At 43.9% G+C, this 22,590-nt stretch overlaps 1 protein-coding gene across 2 annotated transcripts; it reads right to left on the reverse strand.

Annotated features, from left to right (window-relative positions):
- Positions 1–1,998: 1,998 nt before the first annotated feature.
- RINT1 (RAD50 interactor 1) lies at positions 1,999–22,293 on the reverse strand. Of its 2 annotated transcripts, none has more exons than XM_081878479.1 (16): positions 22,170–22,293; positions 17,482–17,561; positions 17,237–17,301; positions 16,482–16,677; positions 14,215–14,456; positions 12,982–13,155; positions 12,750–12,902; positions 11,301–11,457; positions 9,112–9,222; positions 8,484–8,709; positions 7,097–7,234; positions 5,540–5,739; positions 5,089–5,303; positions 3,723–3,903; positions 3,511–3,629; positions 1,999–2,452 (listed from the first exon to the last, which is right to left on the reverse strand). In XM_081878479.1, exons 2-16 carry the CDS (start codon positions 17,533–17,535, stop codon positions 2,230–2,232), a joined length of 2,454 nt encoding a protein of 817 aa, XP_081734605.1. In that variant the 5' UTR covers positions 17,536–17,561; positions 22,170–22,293; the 3' UTR covers positions 1,999–2,229. The 2 variants fall into 2 exon arrangements, with proteins under 2 accessions (XP_081734605.1, XP_081734604.1); XM_081878478.1 differs by having other exon boundaries at positions 17,237–17,304; positions 22,170–22,284.
- Positions 22,294–22,590: the final 297 nt, after the last annotated feature.

The raw sequence follows: 22,590 nt of genomic DNA on the forward strand, positions 1-22,590 counted from the left end.
GCCCACATGAAGAAGTAGGTTTCTGTGGGGATTTTCATCCCCACGCCTTCCTACTTAAGAGGCGGTGGCGGCTGCTGCTAGGATAGGCGGGTTGGGGTATGGGGAGTCCACAATTCATAGCTTGTTCAGATGGTTCTGGCCCCAAGATGGAGAATTTAAAGCTGAGGAGCAGATAGTACCTTTACAGGTCAAGTGTTTTGGTCTCTTCATGGTAGACTCGGAGACACCTTAGTCAAGAGTGGTACTCTAGTCTACATCCTTAATATTAGGACCTGCTCCATTTTGAAGAAGGGAACACACACAATGTTCCTCCTGCCATCGCACAGACTCAAGAAAACAGTAACCCCAAGAAAGCAAAAGCTATATATACCTTGTTCTTAGCCAGCCATCTTTAGAGACACTTGGCTAGAGAGGAGTGCTGTAATTTAAATCAGTGGTGTCCAAACTTTTTTCAAAGAGGGCCAAATTTGATGAAGTGAAGGGCCGTGAGGGCCGACCAAGACCAACCAAAGTTGTTGACCTTTTTTTAGGATTTAAGTTATTGAGCTTTTTTTCCATCCCCACCCCTTATTGAGGGGTTTTACCCCAGGAAATAAACTGCCACAGAGGCCATGTCAGGACCCCCAAACACTTTGCACTTGCCTGCTTTAAACTAAGATAATTGCTTTATTAAAGACAACCTTTGTACCCAAGGAAATACTAATATTTACATGCTGCAGTCTTTCCAAAGACTCAAGAGCCAGCTTCTAAGAGACTTTTACCGCAGGCCAAATTCTCTTCCCCCCCCTTCCCCATTTCCATGCCAGCCAATTATTCTCACAACCCAGTTCAGCTATTGTGGCAAATCCTCTCTTGTAAATCGCTCTGAGGTCTGGGGGAGCCTTGTGTTTTTTAGACCAGTGTATTAATTTTATGAAATGAAACAAACTAAGCTCTTTCTGCACCCCAAAGCTCCTATGGCTGTACTTCTGACTGCAGTTTGGCCACCTTTAAAAACTTACCTGTGCAACCTTTTACACAAGGCACCCTCTCAGACCAGCGTAGCCACTGGCTCCCAGTCTTCACCAGAGAATTATCAATACTGCACTATTCATGATCTGCCACAGTCTTTAGCTGCGCCACCTATGTCTTGACACCACTCCTTTTTATTTCTCCAGCCTTTGCTTTTCCCCCTTTCTACTGAGGCCTGTAGCAACCCCCCAGCCCAATTTTTCAACAAACAAATAATTAAACAGTTGTCTACTTGCTCTTCATCAGGGATAATGCAAAATCTCAGTCCTCAGCAACAGGGGATGTCGACAGAAACAACAGCCCAGGAAGACAAAAAGACAAACCAGTTCTCAAGTTCTCTCTGGCTGGTCTTCAGTTTGATTAGGGCTGCAGCTGTTTCAGAGTGCTCTAGACTTCCAGACGAAGACATAGAAATCGCAGAAAATGCTGCAAGCCCCTAGTGTTGATAGGGGACCACTGCAATATGTCTGGTGTTAACAGCTCAGAGCCCTTGCAAAGAGTTGTTGGAAAACCCTAGCAACAATCCAGTCAGACTTAACAGGATTTTGTGTGACTGAACAGCCAACAAGGGGAAGCAACTCAGGTTAGCTCATAAAATGCAGTTCCCACAAACTCCTAGAAGGATCCTAGAATAAAATCATAGAATTGTAGAGTTCGAAGAGAGCACAAGGATCATCTAGTCCAGTGTTTCCCAACCTTGTGCCGCCAGCTGTTTTTGAACTACAACTCCCATCATCCCTGACTAGCAAGACCAGTGGCAAGGGATGATGGGAATTGTAGTCCAAAAACAGCTGGAGGCACAAGGTTGGGGAACACTGATCTAGTCCAACCCTCTGCAGTGCATTAATCTTTTGCCCTATGTGGGGCTCCGACCCACAACCTTGAGATTAAGAGACACACACTCTTAATCTGTTCCTGTTCGTGTACAGGGGATGTATTAGAATATGCCCTGTAATGAAAATAACTTTACTTGATTACCACAGAATGTCAGCTGAGAAAACTGTATTTGTCACACTGGTGTTGGACAAGAATATATTCCAGCTGAACATATTGTTCAGTTATAATACTTGCTGAACTGTACCCAACACGAAATTGTATCTTTGAAACTGTGACATGTATACAGCTCTTTCATCTTCACTGAAATAGTTAGTTTAGCACAGAGAAAACTAGGCTTTGTTTCTCATAGAATTCAACAGAGTGATTACTCTCTCTATTTGCTCATTTCCCAGTGTTAGGCCAGTTTGTTCTCAAATTAAGAAGAATCTCGACATCTTGCTGCGCTAACTTGTAAATTCCAAGTTCATTTAATGCTGCCATTGCTGTGGGCTGACTTGAATTCAGAGTGGTTTCAGTTCTATTTTCAGTGGCTGAGTGAAGCACATCCTTTAAAAGTAGGGCTGAGCCAACATTTAAATTCAGCACAATACAGGCCTCCTTTATGCTGCAAAAGAAAATGAGAAAGTCCTCATTTCAGAAATGAGGGAAAAACCTAGAGAGCTATGCAAACGGTTGAGGGGAACTTTAGGCTTGTTGCTTATATAACGCCCATCGTGCCATATGACAAGCCACATTTAAAACAGAGAAATCGGAACAACAGATCTTCATGCTATATCAGCTTTTTTCTTCTTCAAATGACAAATATCTCACTAAATATCTCAGCTTGTAAATGGTAAGTTCACTTTTTTGTACAAAACGGGGGAGGGAACCCATGCTTGCAGAAGTTATGTTATTTAACTACTGTCTTCCAGTTAATTTGGCAAGGACCATGATCTTATGCTTTTACGCCTTAAACTTGTCCCATAATTATTCCCCAACAGTGATGTAAAAGTATTAAGCAGTGGTCTTTATATGCTTGCTTGCTTATTTAACTAACTAACTAACTAACTAACTAACTAACTAACTGCCATATACCTGTAGATCTCATGGCAGCTGACAACATAAAATTGCCATATAACCAACCCTACTGTAAATGCTAGAAGAAGAAGAAGAAGAAGAAGAAGAAGAAGAAGAGGAGGAGGAGGAGGAGGAGGAGGAGGAGGAGGAGGAGGAGGAGGAGAAGGAGTTTGGATTTGATATCCCACTTTATCACTACCCAAAGGAGTCTCAAAGCGGCTAACAATTTCCTTTCCCTTCCTCCCCCACAACAAACACTCTGTGAGGTGAGTGGGGCTGAGAGACTTCAGAGAAGTGTGACTAGCCCAAGGTCACCCAGCAGCTGCATGTGGAGGAGCAGGGAAGCGAACCCGGTTCACCAGATTATGAGTCCACTGCTCTTAACCACTACACCACACTGGCTGTCGCCAGTCTACATTTTTATTAAAACTCTTAAAAGGGATGACGCGCACTCTCTCTCTCTCTCTCTCTCACACACACACACCCTTTCTCAGAAAAGTGTTCATAACAAAAGGGTAGAAGGAAGAGGTTCCTTGCAACTCCTCTATTTCCCCTCCAATATATAAGTTTTGAAGTAAACTAGAAAGTGAGATATGTTTTACTTACTGTTTGAAATAATTCTCTGGCCTCTTGCAGTAATGTGAGAACAAAGGGAAAAGATTCCTGGTCATGTCAAACTGCAGCTGCGCTGCTCCTCCTTCATTAAAGTGATTGGCCAGAATGATCTGCACACAGCATACAAAAAACAGGCAGGTCATAGTGAACATTTCTGGCATGATTTATCATTACGGCCCTAGTCACCCAGGACAGACACTTACTTCCTGATAGATAAACAAGTCCACCTTCTCTGCAAGCATTTGCCAGAAGATTTTGAACAACGAGTAGCAAAGCTGCTGCTCTAGTTGTAGGAGCTGGTCTCTCAAGGTCATTAGCAGCGGGCAGGCAGTGGCCGACAGAGACATCACAGCCTGTTCTGACTGCGAGGGCAAAGACAGCCACCTGAAAGAAACAGAAAATCGTCACTGCAAAGGAAGGCTTCTGACAGCACCCAACTCCAAGTTTGCCTGGGAGTTTACAAGACACTGTTTCTGTTTGCGATTCCAGATAAGTCCATTATCTTGACAGATGGGGAAGGGGACCACATCTAAGCTCAATGGCAGAGCCCAGCTTCCATCCCTGACATTCTGGTTCAAAGCTCTCAAGGAGTAGAGAGTCCAGAAACACACCTGCTAATGTCTAGGAGACACAACCAGTACATTGCCTTTGCATTCTGCCACTGGCATTAGGAATCTCTCTCCATTGCACAGGGATGGTGAACCTGTGACCTGTGATGTCCCTGGAGTACAACTCCCATTGGCCCCAGTTAAGGTACCTAATGGGCCAGGGATGGTGGGAACGGCAGCAACATCATCCTTGCCAGCAGGGTGGGGCAAGGGGGAGGAATGTATTTTAATACACACATTACTAGATCCCAAAACCACAGTGACTAGTATCCATCCTGGATAGCTCAGTTGGTTAGAGCATGGTGCTGATAATGTCAAGGTTGCAGGTTCGATCCCTGAATGGGAGGGACAGCTGCATGTTCCTGCACTGCAGCGGGCTGGACTAGATCATCCTCGGGTGTCCCTTCGAACTCTGTGATATGATAGGATAGACGATAAATCAAAGTGGAATCATAGTGGACTCTTAAAATAAAAACAAACATGGCTTTATTTAACCATCCTGAACATTAAGACAGTTTTTGGAAGCAATTCTGTGTTCCAAAGCTGTAACACTACTGGGTCAATCCGCACAACTACTCTGGAACTGGAAGAATTACTCCAAGGTCGTCCCCCCTGAATATTCAGGTGACAAAACTGGGTTCTCTAAATGGCAAAATTGTTACTACATCCTGAAGATACAAGTGTTTTTCATGGCACGATAAAACAGCCGATTTATTTATCAATCTCACAACAAGCACAGAATACAATTCCTTGATGACTGTTCTCCCTCAAATAGACATCCAGATCATTCCTTTCAGATATCTGTATCCTGCCAGATGCATTCAGCAGGACCAGGTTTTATAAAACAAGGTAATGGCATACAGTATTGTAGGAAGAAGAACGCAGGCTATACATTTTTGAAATTCCCCTTCACTCCCTTCCATACTGTGTACAAATTAAAATGTGTCCAGCAAAGTATTACCTTTCCTTTTTGTACATCCTGGCAGCCTCTTTCACCTCTCTGAAGACATGGTCCACCTGACGAGTCAGCATGTCATGCTTTAGTCGCTCCAGGAGGTTGATCATGTCGTCAAATACGGAGCTTTCCATGGAAGCCAGTTGTCCCAGCTGCAGCTTATTTAGTGCGCTGCTATCAGCACAAACTTCCAGCGCCGCCTGCTGAAGCTGCAAAAAGAACTAGACAGACATGAAGACCCTGCTGTATGCACTGCCGCCCAAAAATTGTCGCAACTTAAAATGGCCGCAATCTGTTCCCCTCCACTTTGAAAATGTACTGAATTCTACCAGTGCAAGTGAAAGGCAATTCTATACTGTGAAGAAATAGGAGCAGTTGTGTAACAAAAGGCGTTTAAAATTAAGTTTTGGCAATCCACAAAGAGCAACTATAGTTATGTAAAACGATCATCACTTACAACGTTGTCCGCCCAGTCTGCCAGGACTGTTGCTATGTAGTTCACAGCATTGAGGATGGCGCAGTAGCGAAAGGCTAAAGGCACTCTGGTCTCTTCCTTCATAACTTGAGTGAGGCGTATCCTGAAGTCGTCCACCAACTCCTTCTGCAACTCTAGGAACTGAAGCTTTCGAGCAGCTGCAGGAAGGTGTTTATACCTATCTATGCAGAACACATTACAAGGAATTTGGTAAATTATTTCATATTTTTAAAGGCTCTCTTTTGTTAGAAAGCACCTACCGTCCAAGATTTCATCACAGACTTAACTGGCCCTGTTTAAGGAATGGGAATGGTGTTACAAAAAATTGTTTATTAATGTGCTCAGTGCTTCGCGCTATGGCACTTAACACTTTTGCCTCCTTTTCATAGTCTCTGCTGTCCCACAGAAAGAGCATTTTTAATGGATACAAGACAGGCTGGGAACTTGTTCTGTAGACACACAAAGGCCACATTTCATTCCCCTAATGGCATTTGTCTGTTGTTCTATGCCAAACACTGACTGCTAACTAACTTAATAAAATAGGGGTATCAACCTAAAACACATTAAGCTAGATCGAGAGGAAGTTAGCCACCATGGTTTCAATGGACCTGAAGTTAACAATGACTAACTTTTCCCCACTTATTTCTGCAGGCCTAAACCTGAAATACTACACACAGTTGAGTGCGACTCAACTCAATGGGAGATGCATGAGATAATGATGGAAAGGGCAATTAACTTCCTCTGAATTAACTGATGCTGCTCCATGGTACTCCAAGCATAAGGTACACTCAAAATCCATACTATAATTATTAGCAATGTTTGGTCTCTTTTAGGTTTCTGAATATTCTTAGATTGTTTTTCTTTTTTAAAGGTACATTATCCCAGCAGTAATTGCCCAACATATCCACGCTGTTAGTATTAACAGTGCCATGACTACCTTGTGAATTATTCAATGATGGAAAGAAGAATGAACAGAAACTAAACTGATTTGTTCCAATGCAAATGCAATTCCAATTTCCAACTCTTACTCCTTTAAAGCCCTAAATGGCCTCAGCCCAGTATACCTGAAGGAGCATCCCCATGCCCATCGTTCAGCCTGGACACTGAGGTCCAGCGCCAAGGGCCTTCTGGCAGTTCCCTCACTGTGAGAAGCGAAGTTTCAGGGAACCAGGCAGAGGGCCTTCTCGGTCATGGCACCTGCCCCGTGGAATGCCCTTCCATGAGATGTCAAGGAAATAAACAACTATCTGACTTTTAGAAGACATCTGAAGGCAGCCCTGTTTAGGGAAGTTTTTAATGTTTGAAGTTTTATTCTGTTTTTAAGGTTCTGTTGAAAGCTGCCCAGAGTGGCTGGGGAAACCCAGCCAGATGGGCGGGGTAGAAATAAATAATAATAATAATAATAATAATAATAATAATAATAATAATTATTAGGTGACAACTGTAGCCGCTGATAGGATGTTGATCTCCTTGTTGATTGCGTTACAGTTCTTGAATTATTCAAGAACTAAAACCCAATGCCAGAAACGTTATAATTACCTGTGATAACCAGTAGCAGAGTCATAAAAGTTTCAGCACAATCTGGGACTTTCATTTCATCGACATCTGTAATGTCTTTATACTGTGATATCCAGGCAGCTTCAGATGAAAGCATCGAGTCCATCTTTTGAAGAGCAACTGCCGAGCACAGAAAGAACTTAAATATTTAAATAGTTACCTTAGTTAAAATAGAATAACTTACCATAGTTACCTTATTATTTCAAATTTTATTTCAAGAGGGAAACAAATTGTTCCTTTTTAAAATGAAATTTGGGACAGGGGAAAAACATATCAAATATGGCAATTTCAAATCAAAGTTAAGATGCTGCTTCAACTAAAGGAGTTAACTGAATGAACCTTAGTAACAGCTAAAACAATCAATATGAACCCAGTAAGAGAGCACGTTTATCAACAAAGCCCTGGAATCAGATGAGTTCTCTTATACCAACTGTTAAAATCCCTTACAAAACTGACAAACACTATTATCTTTATGCAAGTATTGGCCAAAGTAAAGCTTAACACTTCCTAGTGCCACATTTTTACAGTTGTTGATTCGAATTTCATAGGTTTTACAAACTCAACTTCTTATTGACCCGATCTTCAATTTTACGATAAACTGTAATAAGGGGGTAATTAGCAATAATGCATCCTTTTCCAGGTTGCATTTGCTATTATGATTTCTTCTCTACTTTAAAGTCTCCTGAACTTTAGCAAAGAGAGTACTATTCAAGCAGAAATAAGATGGATCTGACATGGAAAGCAAATATGCATCAGCTGCCTGATCTCTGGTGGTACAGTCTGTTCTTGCCTCTATTTTCTTTGTCAGGGATTTGCTTTGCAGTAGATAAAAAGCTCTGAAGAGCTCATATGTTACAGCAGTAATATTAAGCACATCTCCTAGAAGCCTATCTCAGTAGTCTCAATGGCTAAAAATCTAGCCTTAATTCATGGATATTGGCATCTTAACCCTCTCCCAGTAAAGTTGGCTCTACCATGCTATGTTTGAAAACTAATATTCCTGGGATAGCCCTCTAGCGGCTATCAAGTAGGCCTCCTGATTAGGGAGCAAGCTATATCCTCTGCTGTGCATCAGGATTATTATCAGACAGATCTATATACCTCTCCCCACCAAAAGCCTGACACCTTTAGGAGCAGCAGCATGGACTGTGTTTCTTACAGTCATGGGCCTCTGCAGAAAACTACGTACACCGTAAATTCTATCCCAAATGCAAACATTTAGAGCACAACTCTAGTTCCAAGACTTGTTCAGATTTAAAACAGTTATTCCCCGAAGGTAGGGGAGTTTGGAATGGCCCCCCCCTCCCCAAACACCCAATTTCTTCAGGTCTGGTTTTTAACCAAGTCAGATCTCCCCAAAGTATCTTACATTTTCTTTCCACAGTTAACCATCTTTGAAAACAGGTTTCTTCTGATAGAATGTGTAGGCAGCTGGGGAAGCTGTTGAGATACCCATGAACGCTGTGCAGCTCTCTCTCAAACAGAAGTACCTCATCCACCAGGTGACAAAAGAGGTTGTCGTCATACAACAAGCAGGGGATATCAGCAGCCAGCTTCTCAAGGATCAGCATCACCAAAGCTCGGGAAAATTCCAGCTTAAGAAAAAACGAAGTGATTAATTCAGATGACAGCTGCATTTGTATCAGAAATGGTTAAACTTCAGGCTGGTGGAATCTACTTTTTTTTTAATCAATGCCCCGCCACCCATGTGCAAAAGAGACACATTTAGAATTAAAGAATCCTGAGCCTAGAACATTTTCTCACAGTCCTTTCAAATTGAGTATCCTGCCCCCCCCCATCTTTCTTAATTTCAGTAGTCTGCATATGTCACTTTCTTGCTGCTGCCAATAATCAATTGGGAGTCAGAAATCCTTGCTGATCAACTGGAAAACACCCAGTGACCGTAACAGTTGTTTCCAGTCAATCTTCTGCCCATCCTGTGCTGGATGTATAATTTAATGGTTATCGGTATGTTAACAATATACAGAGATGCTTACCTTTGCATTCACAGATACACCTGCCTTGTCCAACGCTGGTTGGATTTTGTCTTCAAGAAACTTAGCATGATTTCCTATCCACATGAGTACCTGGGTTAGGTACCATTCAGGCTTTTGAGAAAGGAGAAGAATTCATAGTAGGTCAAAGATGCAACCTATTTTGTCCAATCATAGCATCATACATCACCTTAGCCTGTTGGCCCAGTTCCCCTCTAGTAGCCCTCGCCACTGCTTTTTATATTCCCAGAAATTACGTGGTTTGTGCTTGGCAAGGGAAGTGCTTAACCAAAAATAGTTTGATAAGCAGAACACATGCTTGCTATAGGTGTGTGCTGCAGTACAAACAAGAATTTCCTTAAAAGATGTAGGAAACAGACTACCCGAGTCACAGGCCAATAGAAGGGATATAAACAATGAACTCTTGTGGCACTTTGTTGTTTTTGTTGCAACAGACCAGCACAGCTACCTTTCTGGAAACTGGGAGAATGGAGTACATTGGAAATCAGTGCAAAGCAGCAGAAACCTAGATCAAGTTAGTCCAATATGTTTATAAGATGTCTAGGGTTTACTTAAAGTTGTTACTAAAATCAGGTGTCATTTCATACATTTTTAAAAAATAATATTTATTAAGTTTTTAACAAAAAAAAAGGATTACAAAACAGTAAACAATGAACAGAGAACACACAAAGAAAATACAAAAACCGAAATTTAACGTAAAAATTAAAAATATAAATCCCTCTTTCTGATATCTTACAATCATTTACTTATTTTCCTGACTTCCTCACACCTCCCTTTTTTGTATTCCATTTAAGAATTTGTTCAGCAAATTCCTACCCTCTTAATTTACCCTTAATTGTTTGTCCTCACATATTCTAACTTCAAATTTTCATCTGATATCAATCCCTTCTTGCATATTCTTATTTTGCCTTATTGCTAGAACCACTTCGTTTCATTCCAACGTCATTAACATTCAATAATTTTATATACAATGAGCTGAAAAAGGTATTTAAGTATACCTTCCCTAAGAAACCAGAGGCCTTTCTTTTAGGCATTGTCGGCCAGAGTGTGCTAAAGAAGGATCGAACTTTTTTTATGTATGCTACAACAGCAGCAAGGATACTCATTGCCAAATGCTGGAAAACTCAAGATTCGCCCACACTGGAAGAATGGCAGATGCAACTGATGGACTATATGGAACTGGCGGAGATGACTGGCAGAATCCGAGACCTGGGAGAAAATTGGTGGAGGAGGATTGGAAGAAATTCAAGGACTATCTACAAAAATATTGTAAATTGTATGAATGTTAAAGAAAGATGTAAGATTAGTAATAGTTCGGCTCCAACAAATTAGTTATAAGGAATACAAATCTAAATGCAATTGAAAGAAAAGACAAATTTTGGATAAATAGTATGTTATAATTAAGTCTCCAAAAGAGTGATTTAAATTCTAAAATTTGAGATTTAATATTGGAAAACTACATCGTATGAATCGAAATAGGTTAATAATTTGCTAGCAAAATCTATGAGTTTAGAATGCAGGAACAAGAGATGTGAGGAAGTCCAAAGATGAGAATGAAATGTGGATATTGGAAAATACTATGTTATTATGTATGTTTTTTATTGTTTAAACAAAAACTTAATAAATATTATTATAAAAAAAAAATAACATTCAATAATTTTACAGTGTTTCTGTAGATAGATTTTAAATTTCTTCCAATCTTCTTCCACTGACTCTTCTCCCTGGTCTTGGATTCTGCCGATCATTTCCTTCATTTCATACATTTTAAAAGATGCTCAAAATGCCAAATACATGCCAATCTTCCCAATGTAATGCAGGAAGAGGTTTACTTCCGACTGATAAGACGTTGTCTGCATATTTTTGCAGTTGCAGCTGTGGGCGTTAAAGGAGCAAGAGCAGGGATGGGGAACTTGTGGCCTGTTGCATGTTGGACTACAACTCCCATCGTCCCTGACCATTAGCCATGCTGACAGGGGCACATGGGAACTGGGAGTCCAGCAACATCTAGAGAGCTAAAGATTGTATTTTAAATGAAGGCTGAAAATGGATGGAAGGACTAGTAAATTTTGAGAGGCACATAAGCACATCCCAGTCCACCCCCACCTTCCTTCATATATCCTTTTAGAAGGTTCTATTTAAGACAAGGATTTTGTACAACACCATCAACCTACCTTACTCAGCACATTTGTTTGCCTGTTTCCTGTGAAATGATACTTGAATCTTTTCTGAAGAGGAGCCAGCATGATCTGCATAGGTAGTATGATAGGTGGAGATGGAGGAAGAACATATTTTTCTGGAAGCTGTTTTGGTTTGGTTAATAGTTCGTCTCTGAGATTTTTAAGAGTCAAAGTTAAACATCTTATTCATACAGGTACAGGCATATTGATCTCTGGAGCACATCCTAAGTAAGAAAAATGCTGGAAGGGATCCTGATAAGCACGCATAGTAGTGTGATCTTCAGTGAGGCAGCACATGCTCTGATTGGCTATGTAGTTCTGAGGGAGATTTCTCGCTGTACGTCTGGTTGTATGCCTCCCTGCTATCTACAGGGTACAAAATGAAAGGCAAAGCCTCTCTCTTCACTCCTCCTCAAATTATACCCTGTTTTTGTTCAGTTTGCTTAGCAAAGTGTCATCAGGGCTTATCTCTCTGGACTCCATTTGCATTATTAAGTCACTTTGCTACGACAAGAAGCACTGATTTGTATTAGCTACAACTCACCTGCCCCATATCCCACACAGTTCTGGAGGATCCCCATAACCCTCAGGAACCACTTTACAGGGAAGTCAACAGCGTACACTGCATAATAAATAAAATCCCAATGAAGAAATGAAACCCTGCTCAAACTTCTCTTGGTCCAAACTTCTCTTGGTCCAAACTTTTAAAAATAAACACAGAATTCTTGACTTCTGACAATTTGGTTCGATTCTCACACACTGAGACTTAGACATGACTCATTTTTGACTCTTGATTCTGATGGGACCAAACTTGGTCTGGATCCCATCCTTAATGTCTGCATCTTGATCTGCAGCTGCAAGGCGCTGGCAATGCGTATCTCCATGTTGTGAAAATCTTCACCTGCCGGTCTCTGCAGATCAAGGCACAAGAGCATGCCAGGCCGCTTTGTTTTGTTTTCCCAGTTAGTGGCAAAATTAGCATGCCATAATAATTCATTTAGCACAAGGTAATCTACCACAGCGGGTGGCACTGTGGGTTAAACCAGAGCCTAGGACTTGCCGATCAGAAGGTCGGCGGTTCGAATCCCCGCGACGGGGTGAGCTCCCGTTCCTCGGTCCCTACTCCTGCCAACCTAGTAGTTCAAAAGCACATCAAAGTGCAAGTAGATAAATAGGGACTGCTCTAGGGGGAAGGTAAACGGCGTTTCCATGCGCTGCTCTGGTTCGCCAGAAACAGCTTAGTCATGCTGGCCACATGACCCGGAAGCTGTACGCTGGCGCCCTCCGCCAATAAAGCGAGATGAGTGCCGCAACCCCAGAGTCGGCCACAACTGGACCTAACGGTCAGGGGTCCCTTTACCTTTACCTTTAATCTACACTACTTTGGAGCTTACGCATATGCCCACTAGGAAAGGAACAGCCTTATGGTTTTTCCAAGGATACGAAGTTTGTAGTTTCAGAAGCTGAGAAAAGAGTGTCTCAAAGTTTGTGTATATCTCTTGGGCGTTGGCTGGCGGTGTAGCCAAGCCAAATGGCTGGGATTGTGTTGGTGCAACAAATGGCCAATGAAGATGATTTAAAGTCTCCTCAAAATCACTGCAATAGAAGAACATATAAAAATCACTCTGATTTAGTAATGCAAAACAAAATTGAAAGAATTATTTCATATTCCTACCTTGACAATTTATCCTTCAGGATCTTGTGCCAGAATTGAACAGTAGATCTTACAAAAGAAAGAAGATGAGAACAAGATGACTCCTGAAGCTTGATATCAACTTCAGCCATGGTTGCTAGAGTTGTAGCAGCCTCTGGCACATTGTTAGTCATGAGATATTGCTGAATGTTGTCGCTAGAAAAGAAAAAAGTGAGCAGGCTAATGTGAAAAGATCTTGCTTGATTTTACAATTATTTATGAAGTGCTTAATATTACAGTTGCTGGTGCGTCCTATCAGATGGCCACCTGACATGTTTGTAGACAGAGGAGCTGAACAAATACCACTACAAAATTGCACTTAAAATCATGTAAAGAAATCTAAGTCTTAGAAATCTGTCTGAACCCTCTCACCAAAACAACAGAACAGAAAAGTTAATATCCACCAACAGGATTTGCAGGGATTAGCAGGTATCAGTGCTCATCTCCATGCTGTAAGAAACTTCAGCTGCTGATTTCTGCATATCAGGACACCAAGAGAATATCAGGCTAAAAATGTTAAAAACCTCAACCTAAGACACATGGCAAGCAATTTAAATAAACTATAAAAATTCAGATGCACCACCACATCTATTAACTATTTGATTATCTTGCCCCACCCAACTGAAGGCTCCACATATTCCTACTTTGTTGTGTAGGAAATTAATATTTACAATGCATGTGGAGTTTTTAATTATTTAAACCAAATAAATCTGGATTGTGTTAACCATTTATAGCTTGTTCAAAGAAGCTTGCAAACTAAAAAAAATTCCACACACATGCACAAAAACACCAAAATAAAACAATGGACCCATAGCAATGATCTCTTCGGATGGAGAATAGCATATGCAAATGCAGAGCACATAACTCCTCTGATCCAACACCGAGTCCTTTCAAAAACATAAGAATTCTACCAATCAGATATCTGGGAGGGAACACAAGGCTCTTGATTCAGTCATATATCCTTTCTGCGTCACACAGTAACCAATAGGATTGCAACTTTAATTTTAAAGAGGGAGGCTCTATGTACCCTACCTTGTTTTAAGGTATGTACGTAATTGTAATTATTGTTGTTGTTGTTGTTGTTGTTGCTTTATCAAAAAAAAAGCATCAAAAAAATTGACAAGATATAATGCAACACATAAAAACAATTTAAAGTATTTGGAGACTCTAAATCTTTCACCATGTCCAAAACATATAATGTGAGGTACTATTTACCTTAACTCCTCTATTTGTGAAATCCATTTTAAATAAGCCAGGTGCCTTTCAACTTCTTTTATTTGACTTATCAGTACACCAAGATCCTCCATCCATGGCTTGGATGTCATCAAGTGATCATTAATTGAATTGTACAACAGGCTTTCCTTCTCTAGAAGCTGATTGAGAGATTTTTTAGAGTCTTCAGCATTCTGTAAGGCCTTCTGAATTCTTTTGGGAACTTCAGACGAAACTGTGAGCACCTATATAAATATACGTTAAAGAGGCAACAGGCATCTGTACACTGTAGGACATTTCTATTATGTGGCAGAGGAACACATATGTAGCTGATTTCATCCAATTCAGACAAATAACTGAAACTAAGGCTTAAGACGTAATAAGGGCAACATGGGATTTGATTGTACACCAACTGCTTCTCTCTTCTTGCCCTGGGAACAGGTAACAGCAATCACAAAGAGAGAGGCCTGGAGAGAACTTCATAAGGAAGAGGGAAAAGGCAAGAGAAGCATGCAATCTAACAGATCAATCCCTAAATCCTCGTTTCAGTTGTAAGACTATACTAGACCTCATAGAATCATAGACTTGTAGAGTTGGAAGGGACCATGAGGGTCATCTAGTCCAGTGTTTCCCAACCTTGTGCCTCCAGCTGTTTTTGAACTACAATTCCCATCATCCCTGACCACTGGTCTTGCTAGCTAGGGATGATGGGAGTTGTAGTCCAAAAACAGCTGGAGGCCCAAGGTTGGGAAACACTGATCTAGCCCAACCCTCTGCAATGAAGGAATCTGTTGCCCAACATGGGGCTCAAAACCATGACCCTAAAATTTAGAGCCTCATGCCCTACTGATTGAATTAATCCCAGCTTCCTCACACCTCTGACCATCTATAACAGGGATGGGGAACCTGTGAATCTCCAGATGTTGCTATTCTTCCACACCCAACAGCCCAGCTAGCATGGCCAATGGTCAGAGCCAGTCTTGGCAACCACCATGGTTTGTGCGGAGAGAAACAAACTAGAAGACTAGTTTGTTTCATCGCTACCTATTTACATAGAAACCTTAGGTTGTTTTAAACTATGGTTTAATGAGGACTAGGCCACTGTGTTCAGAGGAACCAACTTTCAGATATGCATGAATAGCCTGAACAACCTAAAACTGGAATGAAATGAAATTATGAAAATAAAAAAAAATCCCAACAGCATTTAAGTCCGCTTTGGACTCTGGCCAAAGTTCCTCTTGTTCCCATATCACCTCCCCTGAAACAAATGTACAGTGGTGCCTCGCAAGACGAAAAGAATCCGTTCCGCGATTCTCTTCATCTAGCGGTTTTTTCGTCTTGTGAAGCAAGCCCATTGACGGCTTAGCGGATTAGCGCTATTAGCGGCTTAGAAAAAGGGGGGGGGGAAACCCCGCAGGAACTCGCAAGACATTTTCGTCTTGCGAAGCAAGCCCATAGGAAATTCGTTTTGCGAAGCACCTCCAAAACGGAAAACTCTTTCGTCTAGCGAGCAGTGGCGTAGCGTGGGGGGTGCAGGGGGGGCCGGCCGCACCGGGCGCAACATCTGGGGGTTAGGGAAATCCACGGGTTAGGGGGCGCAAATCCACGGGTTAGGGGGCGCAAATCCATGGGTTAGGGGGCGCAAATTACTTGCCTTGCCCCGGGTGCTGATAACCCACGCTACGCCACTGCTAGCGAGTTTTCCGTCTTGCGAGGCATTCGTCTTGTGGGGCACCACTGTGATTGATTCATTATTAATAGCATGTTCTCATTTATGTAAGCTAAATAACTGTCAGAAAAGAAGGAATATAGCAACTATATTAACCACAGAAGTAAACAATGGGCTGATACCTACAGCATAGGAGATACAGAAAGCATGCATAAATGGAAGAACATATGGTGAAGTTGCAAATTGCAAAGAATGGTCTAACTGCATGGGCCTCCAACTAGTCAGCAGAATGGGATTGTGTCCATTCTGCATCCCATCTATGCACAGGACATGATGTTTCAATATGATCTACAAGTATAACACATGCAAGCCAAATTGTACAACTGTTTTTTTAAAAAGTCCCTCCCAGATGTTGAAGGACAGATTGGGGCTGCATTCTTAAATATACTGAAGTGTTATTCCCATTATGTGAACATGACATAGCCCTACTATCAGTGATTATGCTGCCTATCATTTGTACAGACAACACAGCTCAAATTTTGTGAACAGGGTGCACTTTGTTCATGTACTTCTTTAAAAAAAAAAAACATATGCAACTCACCTGTTCTTCTAGCTTTGCTTTATTTTCTGACAACTGTTCAATAAGTCTGCCAAGCTTGCTTAATGACTCGTAGTCTGTTCCAACCTCCCTTTCCACAAATTCAGACACATAAAAAGGGATATCGCAGCTCTCTGGGTCTCTAGGAATTCTCTCTTTTCTGCTGTCCAGGGCTTCCACCTTTGGATCACCTGCAGTAGTACTGAGTTAAAAAGGTTTGAGTTAACTGTATGCAAAGCAAATGTGAAGTCCATTTGGAGTAAGATATTTTAATTGAACTTCAGTTCAACAAAAATATTAATAGAAAGAGGTGTGCAAATTTTATTAAATATAACCTGGGAAATATCTGAGTGGTTATTTTCTTCAGAATAGATTACTGCAATGTCACAAAACTGGAATCTGCTCCTAGCCATATATCAGAACTATGCTTTTTGCATTTAATATAATGCAAATGCTTTGTTGTCCTTGTATGAAAAAAAAACACTTAAAAACAAAAACTCAAGACTTTTGCTGTTTGGAAAGTGATGGAGAAACAGACTGAAAAGTGTGAGATGAACAAATGAATAATGGGCAGACATGTTAACACCCTGCAAGCAAATCAGGATAAATGCTCATTGTTATATAACCTCATTTCAAGCAAATCAGTGATTGCTCAATGAGGACTGAACAGCATCTAACCACTGCATAAGCTTTGGGCATGCAAATCAGGATGAATGCTGAATAAACAGGTTGTCTGGAAGAGCCCTGAGAGTACCCACCATAGAAGTTGAGTGTCTTCAGAATCTTCTGTTTCTCCTCCTAGCCCTTCCTCTTTGTTGGCCTCCTGCTGAGATAAAGAGGCACAGTTTGAGTCCACCTCCTTTCAATATCAGCTTTCAGGAGCAATGAAACACTGTCTTTCAATATCCATTACATCCTCTTTTGGATGGGCAGATTGGAAATGCAAAAATATTTTAACTATAAATCTAGAAAATAGATAAACAGTGAAAGAAAGTTCACTTGCCTCTTGAAGGTCCAAAGTTGCATCACTGTTCAAGAGTGGTTCAACCATCTCCATTGTAGCCCACTCTGAAGGGGTATTTTCTGCAGGAAAAAAATAATCTACATTTCAGAAAATTACAAACCAAGCAGCATAATTTGACACTAAGAAGTGTGCCAATATCAAACGATCTGCCTTTAAAATAGAGATTATATTGGATGTAATCACGAAATGCACCCAGCACACGAGAATCAGACTTGAAAGGGGTTCACTGGAACAAATTTATGTACCCATTAGAACTCAATGCCTATTAGCCATGACAGCTTTGTGCTACCTCCACTGTCAGAGGCAAAATGCCTCTGAATGTCAGTAGCACAGAGTGACACCTGGGAAGAATGCTGTTGCGCTCAGGACCTGCTTGAAGGCTTCCTATAGGCTGGCAACACTTTGAAAACATGATGTTGGACTAGATGATTCACCAGGGCTGTTCTGATGTTTGTAATAGCAACTTCAAACTACAGTGGTACTTCTGGTTACGTACTTAATTCGTTGCAAAGGTCCGTGCTTAACCTGAAACTGTTCTTAACCTGAAGCACCACTTTAGCTAATGGGGCCTCCTGCTGCCGCCGCACAATTTCTGTTCTCATCCTGAAGCAAAGTTCTTAACCCGAGGTACTATTTCTGGGTTAGCGGAGTCTGTAACCTGAAGCATATGTAACCCGAGGTACCACTTTACTGGTCTTCTTAAGATTTACCTTAATTTGTACTTCTTTCCTTGTCCACAACAGCCACATAGAACAAGAGGACTCTACCCAGAAGTTGGACTCTAATCCATTGGATCTTTTGATTTTTCTTTTTCCCTAAGACTTTCAAATTTATTGCTCTCCTGAACCTTCCTATTCTATTTTACAATCCCATTTCTTAGATGGCAGACCTTTGTGCGTAGTCTAGAATAGTCTTTTACATTCAATTTTTTATTGTAATACAAAATCTTATCAATGTCTCTCTTAGCTGCACTTCTAAGTAGATGACATCCACATGCAGAAAAATACGCAACTCTGCCATCCGTTTCCTTCGCTGCAGGGTTTTCTTGTTTGGGAGATGCTCTGAGCAGCCATGAATCAAAAGCCTTCGCAACACATGAGGAACAGATGCACTTGGATAACCGTATTTCATAACCAAGTGGCCAATGCACCAGGGAAGCCTCTCAGCAGCCAACACAGATGAATGAAACCTCAGGCAGGAACAGGAACAAATAAAGAACAAGACAACCAGTGCCATTACACTCTGCCTAGAAACATCTAATAATAATAATAATAATAATAATAATAATAATAATAATAATAATAATAATAATTTTTTATTTATACCCCGCCCTCCCCAGCCAAGGCCGGGCTCAGAGTGGCTTACAAGCAAAATAAAAACAAGATGAATGATTACAACTTAAAAACAAAAATAAAATACAACATTAAAATAATGGAACATTAAAATATTAAAATGTAGCCTCATCGCAGGAGGAGAAGGAAAAGAAAAAAGAAAGAGGGGGAGGGAATAAAATTGGCTCCAAGCCAAAGGCCAGGCGGAACAACTCTGTCTTACAGGCCCTGCGTAAAGAAATCAGATCCTGCAGGGCCCTGGTCTCATGAGGCAGAGCGTTCCACCAGGCCGGAGCCAGAGTTGAAAAGGCCCTGGCTCTGGTTGAAGCCAATCTAACTTCCTTAGGGCCCAGGACCACTAGGGTGTTGTTATTTATGGACCTTGAGGCTCTCCGTGGGGCATACCGGGAGAGGCGATCCCAGCATCTGGCTGGATGCTGAAGGCAGTGGGACCCTGGATTAGGTGGACTTTGCATTTCCACTTGGCAAGACATCCATTAGCATCCATCTGTATTGATAGACAACAGAAGAGTGTGCCATTGGGGGAGAAGTCAAACTGTTGGGGAGTTACGTTTTCTTCCATCTGGGGCAGATTAAGGCATCCGCTTTCACTGTTGTTACAGGTACACCATGGTGATTCTTCTCCCTGCGGTCATTCCTTCTCCGGTCACAGCTGTGGATGCACAACCTGACTCCAGGCGCCGCATGGTGGTCGGAAAGGGTTTCCCACATGGCGGGGTTGACGTCGCCAGCCTTCACATCTTGTTTTCAGCTATCTCTGTAGGGCAGAGTTGGCCTAGTGTCTGAAGCATGTCCTCAGGGACCCTGCCATCTTCCATTCCACTATGTAATTATGACAGCCCTGGCAATGTTGTTGTGGCCTTGTGGGGGTGTTGTATGCCAAAAGCAGCTTATCTCCTGAGTTTATGCCAATAAAACTCAGAAACGTGAGGAGTTAGGAGTCCAGTGTTGTTTACTGCAAAGCAATAGGTTAGTCAGATCATTCCGCAAAACTGCAACCCCGCCTGATGGTCCAGGCAGTGGTTTTAAACAAAGCATTTCAATTTTGACCAATCATATACAGTCATACCTTGGGTTACAGACGTTTGCGTTTTTTTGGGTTACGGACCCGCCGAAACCTGGAAGTCCCGGAACGGGTTACTTCCAGGTTTCAGTGGTTGCGCATGTGCAGAAGCACTAAATCGTGCTTTGTGCAGAGGCGCCGCTGCGGGTTGCGAACACTGTGGGTTTGCGACCCGAGCGTCCACAGAACATCATTACCTCATTTAATACACATGCACAATAAACACTGGCAATTTCTGCTGATTAGGTTGATTCCCACCCTGTTGTGTTACATTGTGTTAGTGTGCATGTTGGGAACCTGTGTTACACGCAGCGGCGTAGCGTGGGTTGTCAGCACCCGGGGCAAGGCAAGTAATTTGCGCCCCCTAACCTGCCGCCACTGCCAGCTTCTTCTTGCTGCTGCCTGGGCTGCTGCCATGGGGCTCTGCTACAGCCTGCGCCCGAGGCTCTTCGGCGACTCCAGAGGCGGCGAGCGCGCCCCCCCCAGATGTTGTGCCCGGTGCGGCCGTCCCCCCCTGCACCCCCCACGCTACGCCACTGGTTACACGTAGCAACTTATGTTCTAGCTTTGTGCTGGATCTTTGTGATTCGCATATCAGCTGTATTTCTGCCCCAATGGGGGGCGGCAACTTGCAAAATCTGCAGTTTCACAAAGTAACAGGCTACCGTAAGTTCTCTATTACAGTGTTTCCCAACCGGTGTTCCGCGGCACACTAGTGTGCCGCGAGACGTTGCCTGGTGTGCCGTGGGAGGGAGGCTGGCGAGTCGGGCGGCGAGAGGCGGGGCGGCGGCGGCGAGCACACGCGGGGCGGGGAGCGAGCTCCCTCCCACATCCCATCGCCGCGCTGTTGTAGGCCAGCCCTGCGCACCCGGGGGACCTCCCCCCGAGAGCGCAAGGCTTGCGGGCGTCAGCTGGCAGCGCGGAGCACGGGGCGCCCTCCAGAGGACGCCCCGTGCTCCGCGCAGGTGTCCACAAGCCTTGCGCACCCGGGGGATCTCCCCCCGGGAGCGCAAGGCTTGCGGGCGTCAGCTGGCAGCGCGGAGCACGGGGCGCCCTCCGGAGGACGCCCCGTGCTCTGCGCTGGTGTCCGCAAGCCTTGCGCACCCGGGGGATCTCCCCCCGGGAGCGCAAGGCTTGCGGGCGTCAGCTGGCAGCGCGGAGCACGGGGCGCCCTCCGGAGGACGCCCCGTGCTCCACGCAGGTGTCCGCAAGCCTTGCGCACCCGGGGGATCTCCCCCCGGGAGCGCAAGGCTTGCGGGCGTCAGCTGGCAGCGCGGAGCACGGGGCGCCCTTCGGAGGACGCCCCGTGCTCCACGCAGGTGTCCGCAAGCCTTGCGCACCCGGGGGATCTCCCCCCAGGAGCGCAAGGCTTGCGGGCGGCAGCTGGCAGCGCGGAGCACGGGGCGCCCTTCGGAGGACGCCCCGTGCTCCGCGCTGGTGTTGGCCAGCCTTGCGCACCCGGGGGATCTCCCCCCGGGAGCGCAAGGCTTGCGGGCGGCAGCTGGCAGCGCGGAGCACGGGGCGTCCTTCGGAGGACGCCCCGTGCTCCGCGCTCGTGTTGGCAAGCCTTGCGCACCCAGGGGGGGCATGGGGCGCCCTGAAACAGAGGGTTCCCCATGCTGCGGACTGTAGCCTGCCGCCGGACGCGCGGGGCGCCCTGAAGCAGAGCGCCCCTCGCGCCAGGCAGACATGGGCCAGCCCCACAAGCTCGGGGGACAGCGGGGAGGCGCAGCACCGCCATCCCACTGTTCCCCGACCTGGTTTTGGGGGGGGAAATAAAGGAAAAAATTTTTTCCTTTATTTCCCCCCTCAAAAAAGTAGGTGCGTCCTATGGGACGGAGCGTCCTATGGGACGAAAAATACGGTTCTTACTATTTCATAATAAAGTAATTATAAAATACTTTCTTTGTGTTTATTTGATTCCTATTAAAGAGAGTTACTTTATATATAGTCAATATAGGCACAGAGTTAATTTTTTAAACATTTTCTAATGGTGGTGTGCCTCGAGATTTTTTTCATGAAACAAGTGTGCCTTTGCCCAAAAAAGGTTGGGAAACACTGCTCTATTAGAAGCACCCTCAAGGATTTAGAGGGGTGGACATTATCACATTGATTGGGCCACCACCAGAGGGGCACTGCTCGGCCGACCCCTCACAGCCTGCCTCCCCCTGCCACAGGCCCACCTTGTCCGGCCAGACGCGGTCACCCCACCCCGGCTCTCTCAGCGACCTCCTCTTTCCCCGTCGCCCCACCTGAAGACGAGCCGCTGCTGGAGCCTCGAGCGCCACGCAGTCTCCGTCCCCTCAGAGGGGCGCCAAGGAGGACCGGGCTCAAGCCCCGCCCACTCCAGGTCGACGCGTCGGCAGCCCAGCGCCGTGACGGCGCGGAAGCAGCGCGAGGAGAGGGGGAGGGGTCACGTGGCACGGAGGCGCGCCCTTTAGACGCAAGAGCTTCCGCCCAGTGCGCCTGCGCAACATAGCGCTGTAAATCTACAGACCCGCGCCCGAACGCCGTGCTTCCGGGTTGGCTTTGGGAAAACCTTCTCTGCGCTCGGATAGGAGCGGGAAAGAGTTTAAATTGTCGGCGTCTTTCAGCGCAGCTGGGACCGGGCAGCCAAAATATGCTGCATCGCCGCATATTTATAAATGTATAAAAATCATATACTTAAAGTAT

The sequence above is a fragment of the Podarcis erhardii genome, assembly GCF_964252035.2.
Source record: "Podarcis erhardii genome assembly, chromosome: 10".
In the NCBI taxonomy this organism is placed as follows: Eukaryota; Metazoa; Chordata; class Lepidosauria; order Squamata; family Lacertidae; genus Podarcis; species Podarcis erhardii.

Bases quoted from the DNA above. Each gene is read 5' to 3' on its own strand.
- RINT1 (XM_081878478.1), bottom strand. From the start codon at position 17,535: ATGGAGATGGTTGAACCACTCTTGAACAGTGATGCAACTTTGGACCTT. The intron at 14,457-16,481 runs GTGAGTTGCATA...ATATTTATATAG, and splicing joins AAGCAAAGCTAGAAGAACAG to GTGCTCACAGTTTCGTCTGA. The intron at 11,458-12,749 runs GTATCCTTGGAA...TAAAAATCTCAG, and splicing joins CTTCTGAAACTACAAACTTC to AGACGAACTATTAACCAAAC.